The 18,832-nt window shown below is 42.8% G+C and overlaps 1 protein-coding gene across 2 annotated transcripts in view; it reads left to right on the top strand.

Moving 5' to 3' along the window:
• UPK3A (uroplakin 3A) overlaps positions 1-7,370 on the top strand; it is a 31,919-nt gene extending 24,549 nt beyond the window's left edge. The window contains exons 2-7 of one of the 2 annotated variants that reach the window (XM_050323335.1): positions 55-220; positions 1,317-1,472; positions 3,783-4,062; positions 5,219-5,301; positions 5,778-5,910; positions 6,701-7,370. In XM_050323335.1, coding sequence (XP_050179292.1) covers positions 1,358-1,472; positions 3,783-4,062; positions 5,219-5,301; positions 5,778-5,910; positions 6,701-6,788 — 699 coding nt within the window. In that variant the 5' untranslated portion in view covers positions 55-220; positions 1,317-1,357 and the 3' untranslated portion in view covers positions 6,789-7,370. The remainder of the gene's footprint in view (positions 1-54; positions 221-1,316; positions 1,473-3,782; positions 4,063-5,218; positions 5,302-5,777; positions 5,911-6,700) is intronic. The other variant, XM_050323334.1, reaches the window with a different exon arrangement.
• The last annotated feature ends 11,462 nt before the right edge of the window (positions 7,371-18,832 follow it).

The raw sequence follows: 18,832 nt of genomic DNA, 5'->3' as shown, positions 1-18,832 counted from the left end.
GTAACAGCAATTACTCATCAGGAATATTCTCAGCTCAACAATTCATCCCAACAGGTCACATTCAGATTTCCAGTGGTTTGCTCCTCTTGCAGTTGCCCTGAATCACATCAGGGTTAACCAGAAGCAGAAGGCTCCTGTTTATACCCACAGCACTGAGAACTGCAGAGGTACTATTATCAGGTACAGACAAAAGCTGCAACACCTTCCTCACCTGCAGCAGGTAAGAGCTGGAGGATTGGCAGCACCCGAGCAGGAGGGGCAGTGAGAATACAGGGAGGTGCTGAAGAGGTGGGCAGTTTCTGACTGCAGGCACCTGGTGGGGACAATTAGGTGTGACTGCCTGCAGGGAGGCAGTGGATGTGGGAACTCTTCAGCAGGGGCTGCAATCCCAACAGTCTTTTTCCTTTTGTGGAAGTTTCTGGAGGGCTCAGGCATGTGCAGCTCTTGGGTTGTAGTACTGTTTTCCTGTTTGGGACAGCTGTGTGCAGGTAAGAAACATATTATCTGCCTCTTCTCTTTGTACCTGCTTATCTTAGGGGATTTTGGTTGTTTTTTGTTTGTTTGTTTTGAGGGGGTTGTTTGTTTGTGATTTTTGTTGTGTGGGTGTTTTGTTGGTTGGATTTTAGTGTTGTGTTTTTGTTTTTGTGTGTGTGTGGTTTTTTTTTTTTGCTTTGTCTTGGTTGTCCTCTCTCTGCTGTAGGACGTGTGTTGGGAGCTCAGGGATTCAGCTCAGTGCTCTGCTGGAAAACTCTTAAAGTTTCTCTACTGAAACTGGGGGAAGTGTCTGGCATGTTCCTTCTAATACCACTTGCTTTTTCCAGGGCCTCTCCCAGACAGTTTTCTTTTCCATAAGGTTTTGCTAAATCTCTCGCTTTGTACATTAGTAAGTCTGGTCTTAAAAACCTTATTAAAACACCTTTCTGCTAAAGGATTCCAGAACTGACTGCTGGTGCTGCCACTAGAGGAGGAGGCTCTATGTGGGACCTTAATTACAGGGGTCTGAGTCTCTCCTGTAATGAAGCCCTGGCTGTGTCCTCCTGAGATGTGGCTCGTGTGGTGAAGAAGCAACATCCCTTACTGCCCTCACTAAATCCTTGGGTTGCCCACTTTGCATTAAAGCAAAACCCCTAACTCTGACTGCCCCAGGGCTGATTCCTGCTCAGCTGCAATTTGCATCCCCTTTTTATGCTTCAGTGTTTGTTGGAACAGCCAGACCCTCTCCTTTGAGTCAGAGCTTGCACAGGGAGAGGAGAAAGCTTTTCTGGTTTTGTTGGGTTTTTTTTCCAATATCCTTTTTTGGTAACTTTGTTTTTTAGATCAAAGCCTGAAGCCTCAAATTGCAGCCCCTGAGCTCGCTATGAACAATCCCACTCTTACTACAGTTGCTTTAGAAAAACCCTTCTGTGTGTTTGACAGCTCACTGCACCCAAATAAATCTTACCTCATCTACCTGTATGCAATGCAGGAGTCAGGTGAGTGGCTCTCTGGAAGGTAACTACCTGACTGACCTTTGCATGGAATCCTTCACAGCTGGATGAGGGTGGGCCTGAAAGGGGAAAGGAGAAAAATCTGCCAGCCCTTGCAAGGACTAGTTGATTGACTTATTTTTTTAGATTAAGGCAAGTCATGTGGTCACAGATGCCTGGCCCACGGCTTCATTCATAAAATGAATTTCATAAGTGCTTGGCAGTGACCAGGAGCTGCTTCCCCTGATCCCTGCTGCTCTGGCAGACTGTTGGAATGCCACCTGGAGCTATTCCGTGAGCTGGCAGGAATAAATGCCTTCCTTATTTCACACCTTCTCCCCTGAATATTGGCTGCAGCTTCTTTTTCTAAAGGGAAAGGGACCTTGAGGTGACAGCAGTGAAATCGGACAAGAGGCAAAAATCTCTTGAATCTTCCACTGCTGGTGGTTGCCACTTTGGACCAGTGGAAGGAGCAGGCCTGGGATGGGTGGTTGCTGTAACCACAGAGCCCATCCCAGACAGGTGTGAGTGGGTGGCCTTCTGAGAGCTGCCCTGTGCCTGAAGGGCACATCTTTGTGTGTCTAAGCCAGGCTTCAACTGCAATAGAATGACGTAGGTCTGACAAGCAGATATACCTGCAAGCATGTTCGGTGTTAGAAATTACATCAACCACCTCATCTTCCTACACGGATGAATCTGTACAAAATGGGTTCCACTCACAGAAATGTCTTCTGCTGCTTTTATAAGGCAAGCAGATGCAAACTTGTTATTTGGCAGACTGGGAGGAATTTTGTTTGGATTTGTCTCTGGTCTGCAGGGAAAGACATTGGCTCACCCTTGGATGCCTCCTGGAGCAGGGAGAAGAAAAAAGTTTAAGAGAACTTAATTTTCTTAACACCTTATGCTCAGGTCTGGTAAGGAGATGCATCGGCACATGACAGAGCTTGAGGATAAAAGGGTTTCTGAATAAGTAATATGTAGCTTTTGGCTCTATGCTTCCTAATGTTGCTATCAGAGTTGATCTACCCACTAAGGATAAAAAACAAAAAACAAAACAAAAAAACAAAAAAAACCAACCAAACAAACCAAACAAAACCCCACCAAAAACCAACCAAACAAAAAAACCCAAAAAAAAAAAACCCACAAAAAACCCCAAACAAGCAAACAAAAAATAACAAGCCCCAAAAACTTCCCATGAAAGGATCCTGTTTATGTATCAACTTTCATTCACAGAGCCAGGCTAAGAGTTACTGGAGACTGGGAGAGTAGGGAGACGTAGCTGTGAGAAGAATAATAATATAGAAAAACAAGCCTAAGGGAAGAGAATGTCTTAGGTAGTATCTGTTTCCTGGCTATTGGCTCCCATTGAAGAGAGGGGTGTCAGAACTCCTCTAAATTACCACTGACCCTTAAGTTATATTTCTAACCTGTACCAGAAGCTTATCCCTTTTAGAACAGGCTCAATTTTGCACTGAATCATAGCTAAAAACTTCTCACAACCCAGCACTTGCAGGAACTCTGCTCCAGCAGAATGCTTCCAGGCAGAAATGATTCCCACTGTACCACAGCTTGGGGAAAAACTGGCATTCCTGCCCTGCTGACAGCACTGAGCAGCTGGAGGGGCTCTCCTGAAAAAATTAACCCACAGTTACAGAACTTGGGAGCATCCCTTGGGACTCGTGCCTTGGCTTTGCAGCAGGGAAGGGCTGAGAACTGCAGCTAAGCTTCCAAAGCCTGCTGAACACAAGAGTCATGCTTGGCTGGAAGCTGGGAGGGCCTTCAGACTCCCTGGAAGCACTGGAATGCCTGGCTGGCCAGGAATGGAGGCACACACATGTTCCTGTAGCCTCTACACCCTGCAGTTGTGGGAGGTCCAGCTGCTGTGTGACCAGAGGCCGAAGGGCTTGTGTGCCAGGAGACAAGAGCTGTGACTCAGGAGCTCTGCCTTGGCTGTAGCATCAAATCTGAAAGGGCAGGATTTACTGGATCTTTATTAGAGCCATATGTGGTGTGTGGGAAGAGCAGCCTGTGCCACCCTCCTTCCTACTCCACCACATACTCCTTGGAAAAGAGGAATTCTGGGAGGGTAGCTCTGAGATCCTTCACAGTTTGAGGGACAAGTATGAAAACTTGACCAACAGCTATGCAGGAAGGGGTGGGATCATAGAATCATAGACACAGCCAAACTAGTAGCTGATTTTTGGTTTCCCTTGGGAGTGCTTTAGGGTAGAAGAGCAAGATGCCAAGCAAACAGAGGGTGAATAGAAAGGGCTGGACTTGTTTTAACAGCCTTGCTAAAAAGCATCTCTCCTGCAGCCAGTGCCATGGGCTCCCTGGTGACTGATGGCAGCAGCAAACCACTGGACAGCACCTTCCAGCAAACAAATGGGGGGCAGCTCGGGCCCTACAAGGCTGCTGCATTCCATGTACCCAGCTGTGCATCCCCTCCCAGACTTGTGGATGCAGGAGATGTCAGCAAAGTTTCTGATGTCCTGAAACAATACCTGTTCAGAGTTGGAGATGACGGGACTTGTCTGTATGACCCAAACTTCCTCGATGTCTGTAATCCCCCTCTCGCACCAGACACGACTTACAGGTATCGTTCTCATTTCTTAGAAGGTGATTTCTGCTCTTAAAACACAGTGGGATGCAGCTCTGAGCCCATAAGTGCCTCAGGAAAGGCAAAATGTGGATTACAAGCCCCTGACTGAAGTGCTCTATTACAAGTGTAGGTGTGAAGGTGGCTCGCTTTGCTCTAGAACCTTGCAGAGGGTGCTCTATGGTGCCCCAGCAGGGCTGAGCTCTGACAGGGTAAATTCATAGGCCACTAGGCAAATTCCTGTGTGAACTGCTAGATCTACTCCTATGTAATTCAGTGACAGCACCTGATTCAAAACTGCTGGTAGGAAAGGATTTTAACTGGAAAATTGTTGAGATTATTCACTGTGTATTTTGCATTTGGTGATTTTGCTGAATTGAAGATGTGGATCTGGCTCTGCTTGCTTTGTTTTGATGGGATTCTGGGCAGCCAAAGTTCTCCTTGGCCTCGGCTCTCCAGGAAGCCCCTAATACTGCTGGAGACTTCACAGTGAGAACCAGGGAGCTTGCAGACTTGTCTAACCTTGCATCCTGGCCATCCAGGGAATGGGAGCACCCTGACAGCCCTTACCCAAAACACTTGTTTTGCTGTTGCCAGCTATGTAAACCAGAGTGAAAATGGCAGTCACATGGAGCCATAAATGCTTCTGAAAAGCCCATGGGCTCTTAGTTTTGCAAAAATTGTCTTCTCCCTTCATTTCTGAAATTGTGGAATGTAAATATAATTTCTTTGCCAAATCTGATGTTGGCCTGGTTCTTCAATACTCTCCTCTAGCAGGGAAAGTGCCAAAGGTCTCTTTTGTTGGACAAAGTCTTTGACCTCCATATGGAAATCAGAACCACTTGCTGTCCTAAATAACGAGGCTCTTCACAACAGAGAATAGCAAGCCGGGAAAAACTAGTTGGGAAGCTGTCATCTGCCAAGGCTCGCAGGAACCAAGTGCAGGCTGTGCATGACAAAACACAGAATGCTTTTCCATCATGAATTCTATCTGTACTTTGTAAGATCTCTGGAAATAGTCAGCTGCCTTTGACTGTCTCCATCTAATGATTTGACAAAACCTGAAGACTGGCCAGCTAATCCAGTGTCTTAAACATGCTAGTGAGGGGGCTGAGATTACAAATACCTCATTTAACACTCTTTTTCCCCACAGGTTTAAGTATGTGCTAATAGATAGCACTGAAGGTATTGTGAAAGACCAAACTCTCTGGTCTGATCCAATCAAAACCAGAAGAGGTAAGTCTGGCTTTGCTCAGCGCTTTTGAATAGCTGTGTTTGGCTTAGGACACTACTGCTCTAGGAGCTACAACTAATCCTTTCCTAAAATTTTAGCTATTTTTCAGCCTTTCAATATTGGAGTAGCAGGTTTAAATCTGGAATAATTCTCTACTTTTGTGTACTTCAAAACAATTCTTTTAATAAAGATAAGGTTTGCATGTGCAGTTTCAGATTTGATGCAGGTCATGGTATTTGGTGCTGTTGACATTTCTCAGGAATAGAGGTACTTGCCATCGTGGCAAACCTGCTGAGCAGAGCTCATAAACTTTAAATGCGGACATTGAGTCTTAAACCTGTTTCCCATAAATCACTGAAGTCTTCAGGTACAGATAGAATCACTTTGCCTCTCCTAAATCACCAGCTTTTCTCCTGCTTGGTGGGGGTGCTCATGGCCAGAAAGAGATCACAGGAACATTCTTTCCATGCTTTCCTAGTTAAACTTCCCTTGCAAGTTGACACGTGGCCTGGCCGAAGGAGTGGAGCCATGATTGTCATCACCTCCATCCTGAGTGTGCTCCTGTTCCTTCTGCTTGCTGGGATTCTGTCTGCTGTGTCCTTGGCTGTCATGTGAGTACTGAGCACCCAGACCCTGCCACCAGCCACTGCTGCTGCTCTGGTTTGGGATGACACCAGTGGTGGTCAAATCTTGAAGGTGGTACCAGGAAAATAATCTGTTACCATAACCTTCCCTAAGATCAGCAGCTCTTGGAATTATTACCCAGCTGTAAGGTTACTTAAGCCAGACTTTAATAAGGACTGCTGGGAAAAAAAACAAAACAGCAGACTTGCACGTACTTACAGCCTGTATATTCTTTCTTGCATATTGCACCTTTCCATCTGTTCAGGAGTTTGGAAACTCTTAAGGAGTGCAGGAATTTGTGAAGATTGCATGATACCCTAATTAATGCCTGGATTATTTGACTCATCCCCAGAAGAAAGAAGCTACCCCTTTCAATAGGTGTGAGGCTTTGCTGGAGCTGTCTAACACAGTCTGGGCATGTTTCCTAGCCTGGAGTGCCCCCTCCTAGGGAAATCCAGGAGGCCTGATTGGTTCCTAAACTGAACTTTGGGATGGAATTAACTAAATTTTAGGATTCGTGGGTACCAGGGTTTCAAGTTCTCTCAGTCACTTGAAAATAGTGCAAGTGCTCCAAGTTCAGTCAGCTCTGCCAGGCTCTCCTGCATTGCAGATGGAAAAGCAAAGGCTGTATTGCAAATGTTCATTTAAAAAAACAAATCTGTGGACCTCTGAGGTGCTGAATGATTTAATTATCAATCAGCCTTTGTGGCACGTGGTGACAGTGGGCTCTGCTCAGTCTCTCCTGGAACTTAATAAAGCCTTTCACTTGCCCACCAGGAGACCAGAAGGTCCTTCTGCAGAGACAAGGTGCTCCCCTCAGACTACTCGGCCAAGTGACCCGAGACCACAGCTGGGCTCTGAGTGACCAGCCTGACTGCAGTCAGGGTGGGGCTGCAACTGAACTGCTCCATGTGCTGAGACCCACAGGACCATCTCTTCTATTCAACACGAGTCCAGAAAGGCTTCAGAACACAACCAGGCAACGGGAGATGAGCAGCGCTGATGAAACAAGAACAGCTGTTTTGAAGTCTTGCAGTGTGTGTGTATATATATATATATACATATCCCCTTGTCCTAATGAGATTTGATATAGTTAATTACTTTGCATAGCATATAGCATGTGAATAGTGAATATCAAATGCCTGGAATGAAGAAAAAAAAAATCTTTGAGATCTTTCAGCTCTGGAGGTTATCAGAGGTTGTCTAATGGAGACCTCTCATCTGGAGTGAGCATTACTGCAGCTCACCTGCTTCTTGCAGTCAAACAGGATGGAGCTGTTTGTGCCTCAGTGTTCCTCCAGAGGAACTGATGAGGAACATGTACTGCTTTCTTTTCCATTGATGCTATCTTCAAAGCCTTTCTTTACACCTCTTGAGCATGTGGGAGCAACTGTCCTATAGCAGCAAGAATCTGGGATAAGTACAAAGCTGCCACTGGTTATTATTGTTTTCCTAGTTTTCAGTAAATTTGTTAAACTGTATCAGACAATAAATAAGTATTCTAACATAGGTAGTTTGATGTCACTTTAATTACTGGATTATCTTTCACTGACACTTATTTCAAGGGGGGGGGACTTATTCTCCTTAGATTATGGAAATGAAAAAACTTTCTGTCAAGAGTTGTAGCTTGGTGACTGTGAGATTTTACATTTTAAACTTTGGGACTGAAGGGATTTGTACCTGAGCTTGAGTGTTTGGGTTTTCTAACTACAGCATGTTAAAACTTCCCTGTCCTGTCTTTTCAGCTACACGAGGGCTGAAGGGAGAGGGGGTGCTGTCCTTCTGGCTAGAAATGGATGTGCAATTACCTGGAGTGATAATTTTTTTGTGGTTTGACTCCTTTTTCTATGCAACCCTGCTTTTAGATAGGGAGAGAACTTCCTTTGGAACAGTCCCAGCTCTTCCCAAGCTGAAACTTTCAGCTTTTCCTAAGCCTGTCAGTATCCACTTGTTATGCTGTGAATTGGTGTTTGAGGAACAACAGACACCAAAACACCTGAACAGGGTCACTACTACTCGTGCCTTTGCACATGGTATTGCCATTCTTCTAAATACAGATTTCCTTCTGCGCTGCCTTTGGCTCCTTGCTGGAGAAAGGGGATGGAAACTCTAGTTTGGAGCATATCAGAGGTATGTCCTGATCATTATCCTGGTTGTGCAGAAGAAATACAAGGTGTCCACGATTAACAGTATTTCTTTAGGATATCTAAACCTAGAATATGTATGGGTAAAACAAAAAGTTCCTGAGCCTTGTGTATTTACAATAAAGCATCCACAGAAACGAGACAGAGCTGAACAGTGATATTTGCCAGGTGTTTTCTAAGCACTGTTCCTCTGTTCCCAGCTATTGCTTTGGGCACTCTATGACAGTTGTTATTCCCTCAATGACCCTGCAAAAAATATTGAAAAGGGTGATTGCAGGTGCTGCTATGTGGCAGAAAATACAGGTAAAAATCCCACCTGTGAAGAGAGTTCAGGAATTGCTACTGAAGTCCTGCATACATCTAACACTGGGGTTGTGCTTAGGCTTTATCAGTGTAATGTGTGATGGTGGTGAATAAGTTTAACTTGAGATCTCTGAAGAAGAGAAGCTGCTGGTCTGCACTGAACTGAATGCATGGCACCAACACCACCCCCAACACCCCTCCACCAAATCTAAATCCTAATCAATATAGAGTGTCTCGGGCCTAAGTAAGCAGCTGCCTGCTCACTATCCTCCCTTCCCTCCTTGACCTTCTTCTCAGTATCTTCCTGGGTGAGCTTCATGTGTAGCTGTCCTGGAGACAAAAGTATGCTGGATATTATCAGACACAAACAGTACCAGGCTGGCACTTCTTTTGTGCACAGCTCAGGTATAGCAGAAGCTGACTGTAGCCAAAGGCTGTTATAATCAGCTGGCTGCTTTTTTGGAGACAAGTTTGATTTCCAAGCCACTCCCACACACTTTAAACAAGTGCACAGATGCTGCACATCCTGTCCTGTAATTAATAACATCTTTTACTGTTGCTGGCAAAAGTCTCAGCAGAATGATCATCTCTCAAAGGGTTTATAAAGGGTGTTCAAGCCTTCTCTGCCTACACTTGGTAATGTGCACTGGCCTCTGTATATGATTTATTGCTGGTTCTGACCCTGCCAAAGTCAAGTACAATAACTTTCATCCCAGTATTGCCAGTGCTCCTTGAAGGAATGCTCTGACCTCGTACATATTTGCCTGCAGGGGCTGTGTGCCTGTGGAGGCAAAACAACTGAACTGAGGAGTGATCCTGTCTGCCTCTCACAGAGTGATTCAGCTTCCACAGCAGTGAGCCAGTGATAAAGGGCTTTTGAAATGGTCTGGATTAAAAATGATAGATAAGTGTATGATGAATTCTAGGGAAGAGTTTCCCTCATTCCATGTATTATATGACTTCATGAATAGGTTTCTAAATGGTTAAATGGAACCTGGTTTAACGATTTGTTCTGCACTGAAGCACCTCTATAGAAAGCCAGTGAAGAAGTAATGTCAGAAAAAGGGTGGCAGTATCATCACACTGAGATCATATTAACCAGAAATGTCCTTTAGTCTGACATTAGGAGTGATTTTTAAGCCCTTGTCTCATCTCTTGAAGTTAAAATGTATGACCAAACTTAGCCAATGCCACAAGTATTCCAGATATCTACACCAACTCTTTTCTTTCCTAAGAGATATATGTGAACCATGCAATTAAAAGTTGCTCTGAATCTAGGAGGACAAGAGTCTACCTGGAAGAAAAGTCTGTCTGGATGAAAGAAGCTATTTAAATACAAGGGATTGCTATTTCCCTAGTGTCATGGGTAACTCTGGGATAGATTCTGTTCCACACTTGGCTGTGTAATGTAAGCCAAACCTATCGGAGCCTGTCTGTTTTCTCTGCATTAAGACACACATAGTTTAGCAGCACAATGTATTCAGCACTGCAGCCCTTTCCCAGGAAACGTTCCCACTGGAATTTGCTGAAGGTTTGAAAGATGATGCACAGCTGCAATGGGTTTATCAATATGTGATTCCTCCCCCCTGTTGGCATTGGCCCAGCTGGCCGTAGCCCAGGACAAGGGCTCATCCCACAGGAGAACATCCCTCTGCAGCCCTGGTGAAATGATGGATCTGCTCTTGGCAGCTGCAGGAGAACCCCGGGGTTTATCTCCAAGTTTGGCTCAGGAATAGGAAATCTCAGCTTAAACATCATGCAATATTGATGGTATATGAGGTAATCACAAGAGAACGTGATGGGACTAATTCTATGTGTTCCTGTATCACACTTTAACTCCACTTTAGGAGTTTGAGCCTGAACCTATTTTCAAGCATGTGAGATTGGGAAAAAAGACTTTTTTTCAATATTCAGAATTCTAGCAAAGGATATTGTTATAATCTGAAATGTTTTCACGAAGTTAAAAAAAGGACCTGAAAACTGTCAATGAACATCAAAACACTTTGTCCATGTTAGTTTGGGGATTTTTGGTGGCAGGAGGTAGAAATATTTCCTAGCTGAAATAGAGATGTTATAAAGTTACATTTGTCCTTTACTAATTTCCTGTCCATCACATTCTTGTGTGGAAAAGAATTTGCTCTGCTCTTTTCTCTTATTTTCAACCTGGCCTTTCTGTCCACAGCAGAACAAAACTATAGCAATGAGAGTGGTTATTTCTTCTGCTGGTAATATTGCTTGTCCCTTTTCAGTTTATACCCAACCACCAAGGCAGCAGTGGCGGGTTTGGCACTGAGCACTTGCTGCACCGAGCGCTTCCTGTTTGTGTTTGGATTCCCAGGTGGTGGTAATGCATGGGTAATGCACTGGCACATTACCCATCAGGAACACAGGAATGTGCCACGCTCACAAACACGTTTCTGAGCTTCATTTCAAACCAAGGCAATGGAAGTGTCTCCCCCACCTTTGATTTCTGGCAGCCAACCTCCCTATGGAAAAGGTCAGTTCCTTGCCTGTGTCCATCACACCTTGCTGCTCCAAAGGGTTTAAAAACTACTTGGAATTGGACAGCCTTCTTGCACACAGCCTGCAGTTAGCCATGAGCTTTTGGATGAATGCACTGGTCACCAGGCACTTCATCTTGCATCCTGAGAGCACGACTACGTATGTCTGTCCTTTACTTTTAGCATTAAAATGCACAGTTAAATTAAGGCAACACTCTGAAGTCTTCAGGGAAAAAAGAGAAGGAACAGATGGATGCTACCAGAGGAAGAGGGACTGTTAGAGCTGCAAGCAGATGACTAAATCACTGATTAGGCCCTGGCCTAAGGTTAAGCTCACTTACCAGGACATGAGAGATAAGGACATGAAAAGCTGACGAACATTACAGAGACTGCTGTGAGGAGTGGCTGGACTTCACATGTGGTTAGAGGGGGAGTTGTGTGAGAACTTTCATAGTATAATATAAATATTTCGTTGTGCTCATCCAGTTGCCCAGTTCACACTTCTTTTCCTGCTACTCTTTGCAAGCTGTGATGGACATGCATCAGACCATATCTTTCCTACTCTACAAATACACTTTTGGGCAGAATTACAGTGTCTTGTGTTACAGGAGCTAAGGATCTTTCTCTAAATGGACATTGATAGGAACTATAAAATGATGACTTGGAAACTATCAGGTGCAATCAGGTCTTCAAGTCATCATCATTTTAAATGTACTGCAACAGCCAAATAAAAGAACATTGTTTTGTTTACTTGTTTAGAAGCTTTTACCTCTTAAAAAAGTATTGCTTATGCTAGAACAGATGATAGGAAGGTACAAGGTTGTTGTGGTGTTTATCTGTCTGCCGTTTTAAACAACTTCCCTGTCTGTATTCAGTTCTTACACAGAACTAGATGCATTACAGGACTACAGGAACAACTAATCCACAGGCAGTAACTTAAAAAATATTACTGCAGAACTGGTAGTTCATTCTTAAAATCAGAGAGACCTTTCTCTTGCTCTAGAGTCACAAATTGGCATGTGAACACTCCGTGCTCACGTGTTACTCTGGGACCAGGATATGTATTTTTTTTCAGGCTGAACCATTCAAGCAAATCCAGATGTTCCCTGGAATGTAATGCATCAGCTTCACCAACCTCTCCCTTATGCCAAACAGCACAAGGAACAGTTCCCAACTTCAAACATGTGAGATTTACAGCCTAATTCCAAACACACTAAATGCTACAGGAGTCTTTCTTAAGACAGATGCCTTTAGACCAGTTTCCTCTAATGTCTTTGCTGGCTGAGTGATGAAAGGGTTCCATTTAAATGGGTACCCTATAAAATGGATTGAGTGACTGCATTTAGGATAAACTCAGAAGCACAGGTACAGATTTAGGGTATATTTGGAAGTAAAAATAAACATTTCTTAACAGGATAAGAAATAGTAACAAATTTAACCCAAATTCTGTTTTCAAAATTCCCTCTGAACAATTGAATCCCAATGAAGACTTTGATTTAGGTTCTTCAAATGTCTAATACCACATGATCCTATAATTTTTCAGTCTTCCTCTATTAAAACTATTACTGTTTTGACTGGAGTGACATAATATTTAGGGGAAAAACCCCTAATGCAGAAGTAAAGGAGTGAAAGAAATAGAGCATGATGATTTCACAGGAATCTACTGCAGTGACTCTTTGTACTCTCTTTAGCCTTTCCCGGGGCTCATTTCCCTATTCTGATGGAAGAGCTGCCCTAAGGGCTCACACAGACTGGGCACAATGTAAAGTTGCAGCTCACTTGGTTCTCTTTCCTTGCTCTGCCCCTGTACCAAGGGACACACAGGTACTGGAACCTTTCTCTGCTCAACAACCTTGAGAGTTTCTGCTGACACCTCACTCAGTGTTCACACGTGTGCTGCACACAAATGGCACTTTTATTTATTTACGTGACTGTGTGTATTGCTTTTGCCTCACAGGGTAAATGTAGCCAGGAACAGAAGAGCTATGGAACAGTGGAGATGCAGCAGGAAGGCAGGAGGTTCCATACATCACTAACATTCTCCCCCAGACCTCTAAAAGCTTACCTGCAGACAGGATGTTACACGGGCTTGATTACATAGGCTTTAAATGGTAAATCCAATGCAATACCCTGATGGAAGTAGTCTTAGGTAAATTCACATTCAATTTTACTAAAATAACACTGCACTGACTGAATCCAATCTTAGTAAACTTAATTTCTGTAGCTGACATAGTTTATCTATAGACATGCCTTCAGGTATTAGTCTGAACGTATGAGTATTTAAACATTTATATAACCTTATCTTTCAATTTTTAAATACGGTTTTACATTCTTGCACTGAGATATAAACTCAAAAAAAGACAGCTTTGAAATCTGCTGCACTGTCTTCAACATCTTGTAGTTTGGGGTTGAGTTATTTTGTGTTTTAGGGCTAAGTTTAATATAGGATGGGTCACTTGAAAGGCAGGAGCCAAGAACATCAGGGAATGCTATTCTGTTGTTTGTTATTACACACTTGCTGCTGTTTGGCTGCGTTGTAGCAACATCTGCTGAATGCAAAAACAAACAAACAAAGAAACCCACAAAAAATCCAACCAAACAAAACCCACCCAAGTATAAAGGAGCCAAATGATAATTTCTTTCCAGATAGTAGGAACTACAAATATAAAATAACTGCTGGTGAAATGGGCTCTGGTTTTGTTTTTGTTTGGGTTTTTTTGTTTTTGTTTTTGGTTTTGGTTTTTTTTGGTTGTTTTTGGTTTTTTTTTTTAATAACAAAAAAGCTTTTGGTTTTTTTCCATAAGGGGGGAAAACCCTGGTACAGGTGCCCAGAGAATCTGTGGATTCTGCACCCTTACCCATTCAAAACTTGACCAGACTATAAGCAATCTGACATAGTTCTACTTAGAACAATGGACTAGATGATCTCCAGAAGCCTCTTCCAGCCTAAGTCGTATGTCATTACACTGTTTATATGCTCACATATATACACCAGGAGCCACATGTGTATTGCTTTTGCAATACACAAACTATTCACAAATGCACCCTTATGCAGCTAAAAGTTAACATGGTATGAATAGAATACATAAGCTATACCCTAGAGTTCCCACACATCTAAACTAATACAAAATGCATCTTCCAAGCAATTATTATCACCACACATGATGGGTTTTACCTTTCTCTGAGGTCATCTGACAGAGGCATCAGCTGCAAGGCACCGTGCCAAGCACTGCTTAAAATGTCCTACAATTCATGAAGCACTTGGCACAGGGTTCATCTCTAAAAGGAGTTGTTTCTGCTTGAGTACACCATTCTAGTTTCCAGGAACTGTTAAGATACACCAGGCATTGCCAGTTAAATCGCTTTTGTATATACTGTTGTCCTTATTTGCACTGTGCAACGTTTCAGAGATCCTCCTTTGTGAAAAAAAGAGCTCCTTGTGTCATCTGTCCTGCAATGAGACAGCAACCCTACCTCAGCCTCTGGAATGGCCCTCTATTTGCTTTGGTACCCCTGAATTTGTTCCACACAACAGGAAAAAAAATCTCCAAATCACATTCCTGGAAAAGACTGGTTTGTTTGCTAACTAACTGCTGCACTTTTATACACCTGATTATTAGTATGGAATTCATTAACATAAATAGAATGCAGGATTCCCCTTACATTATTCAAGATTCTTCACCTCAGGATGAAAAAGATATTTGCTTGAAGGCAAATACTTATACTTTTTAATACTTTAAGCCCACATATTTCTCTCTCTTTTTTTTTTTAAATATTCCTTTACTGTGTTTAAAAACTGGGGTATTGCATATGCCTGGCACATTCCCAGCATTATGCACCATTTTCTCATAAATGGAATATTAACGTCATTATTTCCAGAGACTTATCTACATTGATAGAGCACTGAATCATCATAGCTGAACCAGTGTGCATTGTTTCACTTACAGTATCCCTGGGCACTCATCCCACAAGTCCTGGATTCCCGCCTGGAGGAGGGTTTAAAAACCACTTCTGAGCTGAAAGAAGAAACAGATAAGCCAGCAAAATTTTAAAATGCGTTTAGTTAACAAGTTAAAACTCCAGGAGACACTTTTTTTTTTTTTTTTGTTTGTTTGTTTGTTTGTTTTTACGGGTAGTGATCTAGTTTGATTTGGGTAAGTCATACCCTCCATCAGGGTACTGTGGGGCGCCTCAATCTGCTTCCACTGAAGGAGGAGGGCTCCTTTTTGTGGTGTTTGGGATAAAAGAGAGCTGGATAACGGGATATGTCTTGCAGAAGAGGGGTTGAAGCGGAGCACCTTTCTGCATCAAGCAATAACACTCCGGCTACTTTACTGCTACAGCACTAGTACAGCACTACTACAACACTACAGCAGCAGTACAACCCCAGCTTTGGGAACGACCAGAGGCTGCGCTGGTGTACAGGAGAGCAGGTTTGTTAGTTCTGCTCATCAAGAAGTAACTTACTGCAGTCTATTTTCACTTGGTGAATCAGAAACGCTCTCCTAGCGTTCCCTTGCACTGTCAGGTGCAGGGGTAGCTGCTTTCATTCACCATACTCCCCACTCTACAGCCCAGGGTCTGCTGCCCAGGTTCAATGGGAGGGTTACGCTGTCAAGGTGTCCTAGGGGTGATCTCATCTCAATAGCTGTGATTGCAGAAGAGGAAGGAAAACATTTGGTTTAAGTGTCCCAAGGGGAAAAGTGTATTATGGGGGAGGAAGGAAGAGATAAGGGCAATACAGCCTGCAAAAACCTGGGGTGGATTGATTGATTGATTGATTGATTGATTGATAGATAAAACTATGCTGAAGGGAAGGAGAGAGTGATTGCAAATGGGATTTACAGAGCAAACAGACCTGAATTAGGCAATGGAAAGAAAGGGAGGCTGAATTGTGTTGTGCAGGGTAACTAAAATGGGAAGGAATCATGGACTGGGGTGATGGCAGAGGGAAAGAAGAGGGGAGAGCCAGATGGAGTTGTCTGTATGTAAAGAGAGGGAGAGCTCTGTGACCGAGTGAAATAGATGCCTGTGCTGGGCAGTGAGCCTGGACTTACTCTATTCCTTACTACTAGGCTAAAGTATCCACAGGAAGATCAAATGAGAAGCAATTTGGAATGATTCATATAGAAGGCAGGAATGAAAAAGGGGTCAGGGTGTAAAGGATAGAGATGCAAAAATCAGGGCGCAGAAGGGTTTAGCAGCACCCAGTCACTGAGCACTTCAACATTTACAAAGTGATTCCATGGGGTTTATTACAATTATTTACTCAGGTAAATGGTTTACCAGGGCCACACAGCATAATGGCTTATTCTTGGTTTCTCACCTTGGCTGAGCAGTTGATGGTTCTGATTCTTCCCACCTGCACCAGAGCTCCTGTGGGATCAGGGAGTGCTTCACAGCTCCCCTGGTCTGGTCAAGGGACATCAGGAGCTTCTGAGGATGAGGGGGGTGAGAGTGTGTGTGTGTTTGTGCATGCACCCCCACACCATCACAAGTATCTGTGTATTTAGAGCAGGTTAGCTTTTCTCCTCTCTCTATTATCAGTTCTTTTCTTCACTTGGGTGACAAAGGTCCTTGAATTGCTTCTAAAGTCTCCTGCCCTGAAAACACAGAATGGAATTTTGTCTGTATTTCTTGCACAAATGTTACACTCCCAACAGTGTTAGAAGAATGCTATGGCTGCAAATTCAAGTAGAGAGCTGTGTTTGTAAGGTTGTTAAATACAGAAGAAGTAGCCATTGGAAGATAAAAGCCCACCAAGCAGGAAAAAAACCAACCTTATTATTTAATGCCACATCTGATCCGTTCTGACAGGACAAGTAACACCTCTACTTTTGTCCCTCATTTACACAGATTTTATTTATGAAAATATTTTGGCAAGCATCTGATATTTGACAACCAAGACAGACCTTTTTGCCATTTCACTGACAAGGTCTTAAAATAATAGTCCCAAGGTGAATTTCTCTGACCTAGTTATGTTTTTTAACAGCAGCAACTTACTCAGGCAAAATTTGAGTATTCGCAGTTCCCAGTCTGCCTTTCTCTCTGCCCATTCTTTACAGTAATATGCTTGGTTTAAATCCATTCCTTCCAATCTCTGGAATGCTTTGTGCTTTGTTTCCTTTTACCTTTTCTCTCTCTTTTTTTTTTTTTTTAATTATTTTTCTTTAAGCTGTCTTCTCTTTGGTTTTGTTTTGCTCCTTTTATCCATTACAGTTCTCTGCAATGGTTTTCCTCCCTCTCCCACTGCTGCACATGTTGCTGTCCAGAACAGATAAGGACCTTCTGACAGAGATCCTTTGTTGGCCTTTTTTTTTTTTTTTTTTGGTCAGAAAAGTGCAAAATACAACCTCTTTAATCAAAGGACATTCCAGCCAGTTACACTCCTTAGTTCTTCAAAGCAAACTCATAGACTTTGTTATAAACAAGTTCAAACCAAAGTCAAGGTCAGAAAGATGGCAGTTAACAGAGCTCATTTCCCCCATCATTTACCCTTTTTCACATGTACTGAAATGCTCACACTTTTAGTGTTGCTAAAGAAGGCAGGTTTGAGAGAGGTAGGTGCAGGGGAAGGCAGCAGTGCCTGTCATTATGCTCTGTTAGGTAACATTTGACTGTGCAGAGACCTTGTTGCTGTCTGTCTCTGAAGATGTGCTCGTCACTTGGCAGCTCTAAAAATACATCTGCAGTTACATCCAGAATTATTTTACAGATCCTGTCACTCTGCAGGACACACAGACAGTGCTGGAAGTCAAAACTTCTCTTTTAAAATTAATCTCTACATTCAATCAGTGGTGAACTCTAAGTGAACTGACTCTGGCTTTTGAAACATACTTTGAATTTCTGATACTATCTTCTTTATTCCAAGTATTTTATAAACTCTTCTGTTTACCAAGATGCCAAACTAGTAAGATCCAGTCAGCTCTGAGGTAGAAAAGAGTAATCCCCTCACAGGGAATAACCAGCAGTTCCATTGTGCAAGGAATTTTATCTCAATCAACAGGGGCAGGTTGGCTTCCTGCTATGGAAAAAATTAAGACATGAGTTAGTTGGTGTCTTTAAGATACTTTTCAGCAAGCTCAGTAAACTTTCATGACAAGTTTTACTTGTTTTCTTTCAAACCAGCAGGTTCTGGCATAAGGTGAACTAGGATTTACCTTCTCGTAACTTCTCAGAGAGCAAGATGCCAAAAGCAAATCAAGCATTACATCTCAGTGCATGGAACCACAGCTGAACAATCAGATGCATTGCCTCTCCCAGCCAAAACCCACCAGCTGCACTTCTTAGCCTGATTACATCCTTTCAAGTAATAGCTCCAAAGTCTGCAACAAAGCCCCAGACAAGCAACTGAATTAATGTGTTGTTTGGTACACTTGGATAAACACACAGATTTACTACGAGAAACAGGGATTCATTCTCTCTGAATCAAGTGGTAAGCTGCTGCAGGTATTTTTTGAAGTGTGTGTCTCACCTCTCAGACATCCTTGATTGCCTTTCTTTGTTGCTTCTTGAAAGAAACTCCTTTCTATTTCAAAGTTCACAGGTTTCAGCTCACTCCAAAATCCTCTTCTCACTGTGACTTCTGCTCCTGAATTTTCTGTCATTTTTCTCTTAATGGTGTTGGCCCGTCACTGTCATATTTAATTGTTCACATTTCAGAATACTACCATGGTAATAGATAATGTCACCTCTTGTGCATTTGGAACAGTATTTAAGCCTCCTTTTGATTGTATTTTATTTGGTTACTTTTGTAATGTGTTTAATTGGAAAGTATTGATATTCTTTGTCCTCAGTGACTTTCCCAACTCTTTGCAAGGAAATCCAGAGCTTATGTAAGATGTTACTGTTGGAGTTTTAAAATAATAGGTTAAGGATATAAAAGGAGAAAAACTTACAGGAAAAGATAATAACATTTCTCAGATTAATTGATTCAGACTGAAAAATGGAAACGCTTTCAA

Source organism: Myiozetetes cayanensis, unplaced genomic scaffold (genome assembly GCF_022539395.1).
Source record: "Myiozetetes cayanensis isolate MyiCay16 unplaced genomic scaffold, myiCay2020 scf3, whole genome shotgun sequence".
In the NCBI taxonomy this organism is placed as follows: domain Eukaryota; kingdom Metazoa; phylum Chordata; class Aves; order Passeriformes; family Tyrannidae; genus Myiozetetes; species Myiozetetes cayanensis.
This window is presented reverse-complemented; position numbering and strand designations above follow the sequence as displayed.